We start from the raw sequence: 12,232 nt of genomic DNA on the forward strand, positions 1-12,232 counted from the left end.
ACAGTTGAGAACTACTCCTGAATAAATATAAACTGGTTGTGTGAAGCCCGCACTGGGGCGGTACTTGCCGTCATCGCCGTAGAAGATGCCCTCGGTCATGATGTCGTGTATGCCGACGAAGGCTGCGGCGATGCCGGGCTCGCGTCGCAGGATGCTGCCCAGCGCGGCGGCCGCCGCCTTGTCCCTGGGGATGGCGAGTCTGCCGCCGTGGCGCTGGCAGGTGGCAAAGGCCGCGTCGCGCGCCAGGTGCGGCCGGTACAGCTTGAACAGCCCCCACGGCTCCACGTACTCGTAGCCCGCCGGCACGTCCTGGACGACGGCTGCAGCATGGTCGTAATCATCCATACAAATTCTAAAAATGAATGTGCTTATTTATGTATGTTCCCTCGGCCACTGGCCCGAATTCTACCAAACTCTGTACACACATCAGTCACAAAATGGAAAGAAATACTGTTGGGGTAAGAAACACCACCTTTCTATTGTGGAGTGGGGAGGTGGAGAGAGATGGACAGCCAGCGACGGGGCAGGAGAAAAGAGGCACGTGTTGGAGAAGGAGGAAATGGGTGGAAATAGGGAAGAGTGAAATGGACAGAGAGAGGGGAAGGAGAAGATGGAGGCAGAAAGGAGAGGAGAGTAGTGGTGAGAGCAGACGGAAGGGATAGGCAAAGAGATGGGGGAAGAGGTGAACAGAGGGTGCAGACGAAATGGACAGAGAAAGATAAGAGGAAGAGATGGCCAGAAAGAGGGGAGAAGAGATGGATATAGAAAGGAAAGAGTAGAGATGAAAGTGGGGCAGAGAGAGGTGGGAGAAGGAGATGGACAGAGTGGGAGGCGGAGGTGGACAGGGAGTGGGGAAGGAGGAGATTATGAGAGAGAGAGAGAGAGAGAGAGAGAGAGAGACATGATGATATGGAATTACAGGGAAGGAGGAGACAGCGACGGAAGGACGAGTAGATTGTCAGAGAGGGGAGAAGGGGCGGGAGGCGCAGAACAGAGAATGGGGGGTTGTGGATGTGACAGAGATATGTGGTGGCAGACAGAGAGAAGGAAGTTTGGAAATGAGGGACAGGGATAAAGGGGATAGATAGAAAGAGGAGGGAGTAGAAGTGGATAAAGTGGAGGGGATGGGTGGAGAGAAGGGGAAGAAGGCGAAGGATAGAGAGAGGGAGAAGGAGGAGTTGCACAGACGGAGAGAGGAGGAGGAGATGCCCCGAGAGAGGAGGGAGAAATAAACAACAGGCAATGGCGGGTTTCTCAGGTAATTCACTTACAAAACAAACACTTTCCCAGTTTCATGTTGAACTTTAAAATGTTTATTTCACACCACAAACGGCCGTCAACCCACAGTAGCTAAAGTAATGAAATTTTTAAGCGTTTACATAACTAGTTTCGACGCTCTGAGTCGTCATTTGCTAATGTAATCAAAAACCTGGAAAACTGCATCAATACCTGCAACCACACGTCTTCCAGATATTACGAAAAACATATTAAAACCAGTAAACTAAAGCAAAGACAGAAGAAACCGGTCACAAGACGTCATGACAATTTTACGTTGGTTTGATTTTTTGTGACCCGTTTCTGCTGCCTTTACTTCAATTTCTGGTTTCAGTATCATTTTCGTAATGTTTGAAAGAAGTTTGTTTGCAATTATTAATGCAGTTTTCCAGGTTTGTGACAACATTTCAAAATGACGCCTCAGTCTGTCGCAACTACTGACGTAACCTTTTAACAATTTCATTGTCTGAGTGACTGTGACTTGACGACCATCTTTGGCCTCAAATAAACATTTGAAATTTCGTTTAGTCATACTACTATATGAAGTTACGTCGAAATAAAAAATCATGTTCAACTGTTGGTTCCTTACCCCGATAGAGTTGCTAAGGCTGGTTAGGGGCACGCAAGCCACCGAAGTGGCGTCCAATTAAAAGACCTGCAACAAGAGGTCGAACATCCTTCTCAGGGCACTCCTTGCTGATCATGCCACTCTTGTTTATTTTTCAGTGTTTACTGTACGACACCTTTGGGCTGCATGCTGCTGAGACCAGGAGCCTAACTATACCCTATACATCAACTGTTAATTAAGGTTTCGTGTGAAGTGCATGCCAGTGAGCGTAGTGCCAAAAAGTTCCCCTCCCCAGAAAGAAGAATAAGTGTGTACACTTTTGATTGTAACGTATCGTTTCCGTTCTACGACGGTTTCAATTCGGATCTGTAGCGCGTCCATCTCTGCTGATGGAAAGAGAAGAGTCTCACAGTTTCTTTTCCTGGTATGCAATGGGGTAGACAGGATGACATGTTCTACGTCAGACGACCTTCTGATGTCACTTAATGACTACCTCCGTGCCAGACTATTCAATGCCTGTGCGTCTCCGATACAGTAAACATGGTTCCGGAATATACAGACATGCACCTAGTGTGTAGCGAAGCTCGAGGTAACTGCTGCTAGACGACTGTATCACAAACGTTTTCTGCGACGTAACACGACGTCGCACAAACTTTTTGCCCAAGTTACGCATCAGCTCTGATAAAGAGGTACCTTCATCGTGAGAAGGCAGGACTGTGATGCTCCACGGCAACGCCGAAACCACCAATTAGGAGAAGATTTACTGCACTGCGTTGAAGAGAGCCAGTCAACGAGTTCTCGTACAATTGTGCGTGCAGTAGGTGTTACTCACAGTATCGTCTGGGACGTTCTGCTTGACCAGCAGTTACATGCATACCACTTACCAAGGGTATACGCTTTGGGATCAGCCGATTTTCCACAGCGCATAGCCTACTGCACGTGGTTTCTGTACCGCTGCATCATCGACATATCCCTGTCTCCATGTCAAGCTCTGTTCACAAAGTAATATAAGGGACTGTGTTCTGAATTCACAAAACAACCATGTCTAGTTAGACGTAAAATTGCGTGCCACACATGTTCAGGGAGTTCTGCACCGGTTTGGTATTAGCGTGTAGGCAGGTAGGGTAAATGTGGGAGAGGCGCCGCTTGCTATATAGACTGCACCATCCCTCGTAGTTTCGGCAAACACCGACTGAGTGTGTGCGTATCGGCACTTTAGTCGATCATTCGACGCCAGGCTGTAATGAAAGTGTTTACGTTGCTATCGAGGAAGTTTTACATAAGCTCTTGAGGGAATAACTGAGGTTAGTCTATAAATTGCTCTTCAAAAACTATTTCAGCGCCACGATTAGTTCTTAGTGTATAGTAAACAGTATTTCCCAATGTTTGAGTAGTTGCATTAACAGTAAGTCCCGTTGGGCGTGTCTTTATTCTAATACAACCATCTTGGTTATCAAGATCTTGAATTTATAAGGTGCGTCGTCTCTCCCCTACAGATCGGGATATGTGGCAAAATGAAATATGGTACATATGCCGCACACACTTTCGTTAGGGATGCTTCCCGCATAAATAAAATAAATAAGTGAAAACATTTCTGCTTTGTTTGTACTTTCGTTCAAATGGCTTACCATGCACGAAGTTTCATATCCCGACGAGTACCACGACGAAAAAGAAACAGAAAGAGTATGTCTAGATACGTGTAAAGACTGCGGAGAATTATACCCGAAAACAGCACAACAAGACTGGTTATGTTTCGCACTAGTAAGTTTTGTTCAAACAGCTTCTGATACGTTTTGTGTCGATGGCTGTCGAGAAGATAGAAAGGAAACCGAATGCAAAAACATTGTAAATTTTACTTTTGTTTTTGATTTAATATTTCATTAGGATCTATTGAGCAAATTAACTAAAGATAAATTATTATATATCCTACTATTAATGTTTCCAACAGTCAGTAAGTGAAGTAGTCATCTAAACCAGTGAACTACTTAGACGTATTACTGTTTTGTTAAAAAGCTATTGTTAGCACTTAGGAGTTTTTCTTTACCTCACGACACATTTATAACCAGGAATGTATTTATGAGTACGTATATATACAGAATTTGACTTAAAAAACATGGTAGGTTAGCGGTTTTTAGCATGCGGCGTATCACCCATACAACAGGGGATAGACGCCGCAAAATAAAGATTTTTTCATGGTGAAGTGTTATGTTTAAATGTTACACTGGACACATAAGAAATTGTGCCTCACAGACAACTAGTGAGTTTAACTGTACAAAAAAAAAAAAAAAAAAAAAATACCAAAAGCACAAGTCAGTGTTATGTTTAAATGTTACACTGGACACATAAGAAATTGTGCCTCACAGACAACTAGTGAGTTTAACTGTACAAAAAAAAAAAAAAAAAAAAAAAATACCAAAAGCACAAGTCAGTTGATGGACATCGTCATCCACGAGGTGGCAAATGGAACAAAGTGGAGAGTCCAGTAGTCCGATGGCGTGAAGGCGATGATTTGTGGCGAATTTTTCATTTGCGACTTGGTACCATGTTGCCCGGACGTGGGAGGGAAGAAAAGGCTGGTGGATATGACGCCAAACCGTGGGCCACCGCTTGGACGGATGTCTCACTTCAATATTGTTGCTGGATATGGAACGAAGCAGTGGGGTGTAAAAATCTTTAGGTTGAGGAGAACGCGTGGTCGGTAAGTGTGTGTGAGCGTAACTGAAGTCGACGATGAAATCAGAAATGTGCGCCAGATGGTGCTTGATGTGTCCTACTGGTACTGGTGGTGTTATGGTTGCGGGTACAAGAATTTCCAGCAAGCTGCGCGTAAGGGAGGTGCCCCCGTGCCACTGCTTGTGAATGGTGGACATGTACAAAGACGCCGCTCGGAGTCGCACGTTGACAAGGCCGAGGCCTCCCGCTCGCGTGGGAAGGGTGAGCGTGTCGTAGCGGACCTTAAAGAGCGTACCGGCCGTAAGGAAGTATCCGAAGGCAGCCTGGAGGCTGCGTCCAATTGTTGATGGCAGCGGAAGGACCTGTGCGATGTGGACCATCCTGGACGCCACATGTTGATTGAGGTATTGGACACGTTGTAAAGAATCGAGTCGTCGGAGAAGATTTTGTCTCACCGTCGTGCGGATAGTGTGCAGTGCACGCCGAAAATTGATGGCAGCGGAGCGGCGTACGGAGGAGGTGAAAATAATACCAAGGTATCGTAGTTTTGGTACACACGGGAAAGGTGCTAAGTCGGCGTGTGAGAGGCCGCGTCCAATGGACATCGCCGCGGATTTAGCCACATTCATGGTACTGCCCGCTGCAGTGCCGTACGTTGATATCAAATCAAGTACCATGTGTGTTTCACTCCGTGAGCGGATCAAGAGGAGGAGGTCGTCCGCATACGCACGACATTTAAAACTGTGCTGTCGCAAGGTGAGACCAGAAAGGTGGCTAGTCAGACTCCCGATGAGTGGCTCCAGGCTCATGGCATAGAGTAGGGTCGAAAGTGGGCAGCCTTGCCGTACGGAACGCCGGATCGCCACTGGTCCCGCCACACGGCCATTAACCTGAATCAGCGATTCAGCTGTGCCGTACAGGCGCCGGATAATGTCGATAAAGGCTGGTGGAAAACCCATGCGGTTCATCACTGAGAAGAGAAAAAGATGCCGCACTTTGTCGAATGCGCTGTCAAAATCAATGGCAACCACTGCGGCGCGGAGTTTGCACGCCGCTGCCAGTGCAATTACATCGCGACATTCTCCTGTGGCCGTTTGTATATTAACTGAGCCGCCCGGAGTTGTCTGTTCCGGGGATAGAATGCTAGGCAAGACCTTGCGGCATCGCGTTGCCAGTAGGCGTGTAAAAATTTTATAGTCTGCGTTTAGCAAGGTCAGGGGACGGTAATGTGCTGTCGTCACGCCTGGTGTCGGTTTGTGGATGGGTATAATAAGTCCCGTGACGAAGGACGGCGGTACGGCGTTCCCCATCGTCAGCAGTTCGTGGAACATCATTGTCCACCGTGACGCCATTAGTGTGAGGAAAGCGCGATAAAATTCTATGGTGACTTATTCAGAGCGCCTTTTTTGATGGCATCGTGGACTTCGTCAAGCGTAATTGGCTCCATCATCTCGTCCGCTTCGTCGTTGGTGAGGGTGCGAGTTACGTGTGGTAACACAGACTCCTCAGCGTGGTTGTCGGTGGTCTCCTCCTGGTACATTGTGCGGTAGTGGTCGACAAAGGCACTGACGATTTCGGCCTGGCAAGTGATGTGCTGGTCGTGACAGGTGTTGATCTCGGTGATGAGTTGTTGTCGTCGATGTTTCCTATCGGAGGCGATATGATGCATGGTGGGATGTTCTTGTTCCGCCGAATCTTGACATCGGGTTCGCACCATAGCCCCCTGCAGTCTACGGCGTGTCAACGTTACAATTTGCGCCTTAATCCTGCTGCGTTCCCTCTGGGTGTCGTGGGTGGGCGGTTGGGCGTCCAGGTCGCGGAGAACGGCGTAGAAATAGTCGGTAGTGTGCCGGCGCCACGCAGCTACTTCCTTTCCATACTGAAAGTACGTCGAATGGCAGGTTTGGCACATTCCAGCCACCAGGTCAAGGTCGTGCAGTATGTAGGTAAGCGACGTTCACAGGTGGCCCATGTCTCGGTAACACGTTGAAGACATTCGGGATCATTAAGATGGGTGGTGTTTAGCTTCCACGGTGCACGACTACGCCAGACCATTTGCTTGGGGAAGAGAATGTTGCAGATGTAGGCGCAGTGGTCTGAAAAGGCCAGGGGCCAAAGTTCTGTACCTTGGACTGCAGGTGTGAGTTCCCGAGAGACGTAAATTCTATCAAGGCGGCTCGCGGAGTGACTCGTCTGGTAAGTATGTCCAGGTGCGTCGCCGTGCTGAACTTCCCAAGTGTCGCGGAGCAACAGATCTCGGACGACAAGACGCAGTTATTGACAGGTGTAGTGGGGCACTTGATCTTTCGGGTGCAAGACACAATTAAAATCACCCCCAAGCAAGTAATGGTCGCAGCGTCCAAGAAACAAAGGAGCGATTTCTTCTGAATAGAAGAGGGCCCTGTCACGTCTGCGGGTGGAGCCTGACGGAGCGTAAATGTTGACGATACGCGTCCCCATGACGGTGACGGCCATGCCTCTGGCAGATGGAAGGTACGTGAGATCGGTCACTGGAATGCCTTCTCTGGCGTACATAGCTACGCCGCGTCCCAGGTGGTCACCAGGAGAAGGATAAGTGTTATATCCCGCGACGTCTGGAAGTGTGGCCAAGTGTACTTCCTGTAGTAGTGCGATATCGATGTCTGACGCCCATATCATCTCTCGCAGCAGTTGAAGTTTCACCGGTGAGCTAATGGTGTTAGTGTTGATCGTTGCTATTCGGTAGGTTTGGAGCCGTACCCCGCCGTGGAGGGGTACTCCACCGGCGGAGAACGATGAGGGGCGAGGCAACGGCGAGTCGTGCCGTACGCCACCTGACGGCGTTATCAGCGGCGTAACGATGCTTCCATCTGGGGTAACTCTGTCCCCAAAGTATGGTCCGGGTCCTCATCGACGTCCTCACTCCACACCATTGAAGGCGCTGTCGTGGTGATGGTCGTATGTTCCACGTCGGTCGTAGGGGCGGAGGACGTCTCGGCGGCAGTCGCAGCGGTGGAGTCCATTGGTTCAGGAGCACCTGTGCGAGCCAGTAGAGTAGGCATCGACACAGCCACAGTCGGCGTCATGTTGTCGTCATTCGTGTCGTCGTGTAGGTTCTCCGAGGCCTCGTCGGGTCGGACGGCCTCTGCAGCATCAGGGGGAGGTGATCCGTCTCGTTCCGAGACCGTATGGCGCCGCCTCTTGCGCCTCTTAGGTGAACGTTGTTTGCGGGTTCGTCCCTCCGTGTCGGAAGACGGAAGAGAGTCACGTCGCTCCGAGAGGAAGGCCGTCGCGGGAACGTCAATTGACGAGGCGTCCATATGGTCGTGCGGTTGGGGGTCGGAAGTCGTCGCTGTTGGTAGTGGCGCCGGAGTAGCGTCAGGCTTCGAGCGCGACGTGCCGGCCCCGGCGGTATCCGTAGCAGCTGGAAGGGTCACCGGTACGTGGGCCGACGGGCGGCGGCCGGTGGGAGGAGAAGAGAGCGCCGATGCGTAGGTGACCGGTAAAACCGTCGTCGGAGCCGGAGGTGTCACGGTAGCGGCTGGCAATTGGGTGATTCGTCGCTGAAGACACTCAGATCTGAGGTGGCCTTCTTTGCCGCACCCGGAACAGGTCTTGGGTTGGCCGTCGTATATGACAACCGCGCGGCACCCGCTAATTTGCAGGTAAGATGGCACGTGGCGATGGAGATCGATGGTGATCTGCCGTACACCGTTAAGAACGGGGTACGTTTGGAATTGCGCCCAGCGTTCGGCAGTGTGGCCATGTACAGTGCCATATGGGCGGAAAGCCGCGATAACGTCTTCCGCCGGGAGCTCGAACGGGAGTTCGAAAACTCGTATGGTGCGCATTCCTAAGCCGGCATGGTCGACAGTGACCGCTCCGACATTGCCGTCGGCGTAGCAAAGGCGTAAGCCATGGTTGGTGTCACGAAGTATTCGTTCACATACCGCGTCATTGACGACTTTGACGTACACCGTACTGCTTAATATGGACAAATGGATGCCCAAGATATCGGAAGCTGGGATCTTAGCAACGTCGCGTAGGAAGCGTTCCACTTCCAAGGCCTTTGGTCGTGCGTAGTCGTTGCAGAAGGTGAATCGTGAAGTGGATTTTCTAAAAAGGTTGGCCATGGTTCTACTGCACGTAAGCGACACGTAAGTGACGGCCGCGGAAATGTAAACAACAGCGAGCGCGCGCGCTTCGCAGGCGGAAACAGCAACACGTCCGCACTGCACGGCGGCGAAAGCCGGACTGGCCGCTCGGCCACTTCGGCCGGCTGTACTGGGTCCCGTGGCAATGTTAAACATCTGACTTTGAAAACGTCGTAGAACGGAAACGGTACGTTACCGAACATCTGTTTCTATTCAGAATATTGTGTACTCAGTCCCCTCTAAAAGTCCTAGTACTTTGTTACGGGAATTTCCGAGCACTCTGAATTTCAAAAGTGTCATTGATATTTTTACTAATGTCTTTATCTGGCACACAATAAGAAGCAGGGCAGGAATTCGAACACAGGAGCTTTAATCTGCCAGGAAGTTTCATAAGAGCAAACACTCCGCTGGAGAGTGGAAATTCATTCTACACAACGCAGTCACTTCAAGCTTTGACACAGCTATTTATCTGACAAAGTGTCTTCAACAGCTCAGGTAATACGTACTAAAAGATATAGACTTTTTCTACAGGCATCATGGCAGAAGGTAAACATCAAGGCACATCGCAAACGAAGTAATTATTTACTGTTTACTGACTTAGTTTTCATTTCAGAATTTTATATATTTGTGGACATAGAAATTATGTTTGATGCTTTCTTTTCTAATGTTCGCTTCTAGTAAATTAATAGTACCATTGTTTTCAATTCAAGAATAAAGCTTATATTTCCATGAATCATACATAAAAATGTAATTCATCATAAAACAGTGGCCTACCTTACTTGGATAGGCTCAAGTTTCTGGCACAGTCTCACATGTCGAAATGTCTTTTCGACAAATGATAGTCCTTAAGGAGTCCCTTATTTTGCTGCACGGTTAATACATTTTTGGTCTTCGAGGCGTAAAAGCAACTCTAAATTATTAAATGAAGTTGTGTACTTCACTAATGGCATTCATTACCTCATGGATAGAGAAGTACAGCGGTATAACACACTTCAAAGATGCCACCGTTGACAGTGAAAAAGTTCCGGCAAAGAAGATTAAAACTGTACAAGATGTGAAGCCGGCAAAGAAGATGAAAACTGAAGCCGAGACAGTTTTCTTTTAGGAAATATTTCGCTACGAAAATTAACATACATTACTCAAACATCACTTGACTCCTCTCACAACTTCTAATTCCTCTTTAAAATAAGTACATAATTCCCTTTAAAAAATATACTTTTTTATCTCGACAAAAAAGGTAGCGTGAACTGTGTAAAAAATCCCTCACATTCTATGACTACACGAAAACTGCGTTTCGATGCCTGTAAAGTTTCTTTTTAAGGTGTGCGTCCATTGTAGGTGGAACTTCCCTCCATTGAGCCCACCAACTACCAATAACACCAATAACACCAGTTTGCTTTAGGAATCCCTGATGAGAAAAACCACTTGGACTATTTCTCATCCATTGGATGGAGAATGTTGTCCAAGAGGACATTTTCATCAACTATTCTTGTAAATCTTGTAGCGAAGCAACTGTATTAACTTTGTTTCTATTTTATTTTTCGACTGCTCCATGCAATTATCCGACGTGAGTCGCTCAGTGGCCTTTCACCTACCTACTTTTACAAGTAAACGGTTGATTGCCTGGCAGAGCGTTCATCGAACCACTTTCACAGTATTTTTCTACCGCCCCACTCTCGAACAACGCGAGGGAAAACCAAAACTTATATCTTTCCGTGCGAACTCTGATTTCTCTTGTTTTGTTACGATGATCATTTCGCTCTATGTAGTAGCACGTCAGGAAAATACTTTCACATTCGAGGAAGAAAGTTCGAGATTAAAATTTCGTGTAAAAATTCGCCGAAATTATGAACACCTAGGGTTTAATGATAGCCACACATAATCTCTTATCATATCCATGACACCATCTGTTCTACTTGGCAATAATAGAGAGGGAGCTGGCTTTCTTTGAACTTTTTCCATGTCCTCCGTCAATCCTACCGGGTGACGATTCCACACCACGCGCCGTAGTTGAAGCAGTCTATTTAATGGATAAGTTGCATCTTCTAGCTGTTCTCCCAATAAAATGCTATCTTTTGATCCTTTCCTAACAATTTTGTCTACGTGACGTTTCCAATTTATGTTGTTCATAATTGTATCCCCATGTACTTACTTGGACTGGCAGACTTTAGATTTGTGATTTCTCGTGTGACTCTAAGTTGGCGATACCAAATGGAAATGATCGTATGGCATCAGTGGCGGGGAGTTCCCAGACGGGAAGCCACCAAGACCAAGACTTACTGAGCGCCGCCACATTGGGCGACTTGCGCGTCGACAATGGGGATGAAATTATGATGAGGACAGCAAAACACACAGTCCCTGAGGTGAGAAAATCTCCCTCCCCTGCCGGGAATCAAACCTTGGCCCCCGAGCGTGGCATTCCAACGCGCTGACCATTCAGCTATTGGGGCGGACTTGGCGATACCTTTTAATACTGACATGAGTGACCTCGTATATTCATTGTTTAATGTCAAATGCCGCTTCTCGCACCATACAGCTCTGTAAATCATTTTACGTTTTGATCTTCTGGTGACTTTACTAGATGTTAAATGACAGCATCATCTGTTAACAATCTAAGATGGCTGCTCAGACAGTCTCTTAAATCGTTTATATACACTAGGAACTGCAGAGGGCCTGTAGCACTTCCTTGGTGGAGGGCAGATATCACTTCTGATATTCTCGTTGACACTCTGTTAGTTACTACGAACTGTGACTCTTGTGACAAGAAACCACGAGTTCAGTACCACAAGTGAGACGATACACCGTAGCCATACAATATTATTAGAAGTCGCTTGGTAGGAATGTCATCAAAAGTTTTCCGGAAATCTAGGAATTTGGAATCAATGGCTGGCTCTGAGCACTATGGGACTTAACATCTCAGGTCATCAGTCCCCTAGAACTTAGAACTACTTAAACCTAACTAACCTAAGGACATCACACACATCCATGCCCGAGGCAGGATTCGAACCTGCGACCGTAGCAGTCCCGCGGTTCCGGACTGTGGCGCCTAGAACCGCACGGCCACCACGACCGGCAATTTGGAATCAATTTGACGTCCACTGTGGACAGAACTCTTTACTTCAAGAGAATTAAGAGTTAGCTGTGTAGCACAAAAACACTATTTTCTGAAATTGTGCTGATTGTGTGTCAGTAGATCGCTTTCTTCTGGGTAATTCGTGAAGTTCGAAAAGTTGAACACAATGTGTGGCAGTACTTGATCCAAAATCCTACTGAAAATCGATGTCATGGACATGGGTCTGTAATTCAGCGGATTTCTCCCATTTCCTTTCTTAAATATTGTTGTGACTCGTGCAACTTTCCAGTCTTTAGCTACAGATCTTTCATTGAGAGAGCGGTTGTATATGGCTGCTAAATATGGAGCTATTTCATCAGCACACTCTGAAAAAAAAGAAACAACGTATCTGGTATGTAGTCTGGACCGGAAGATTTGGCTTCATTAAGTGACTACCTGTATATCCGGCGTTTCCCGTGTATCGGGAAACGCCGCTTTTTCCTTTTTTTCTGAGTGTGCTGTATATATTTT

The 12,232-nt window shown here is 47.6% G+C and overlaps 1 protein-coding gene across 1 annotated transcript in view; it reads right to left on the reverse strand.

The window, feature by feature from the left end:
* LOC126456378 (macrophage mannose receptor 1-like) overlaps positions 1-12,232 on the reverse strand; it is a 61,668-nt gene that overhangs the window by 22,290 nt on the left and 27,146 nt on the right. The window contains exon 4 of the mRNA XM_050092131.1: positions 54-320. Within this exon, the coding sequence (XP_049948088.1) occupies positions 54-320 (267 nt within the window). The remainder of the gene's footprint in view (positions 1-53; positions 321-12,232) is intronic.

The sequence above is a fragment of the Schistocerca serialis genome, chromosome 2, assembly GCF_023864345.2.
Source record: "Schistocerca serialis cubense isolate TAMUIC-IGC-003099 chromosome 2, iqSchSeri2.2, whole genome shotgun sequence".
Taxonomy (NCBI): Eukaryota; Metazoa; Arthropoda; class Insecta; order Orthoptera; family Acrididae; genus Schistocerca; species Schistocerca serialis.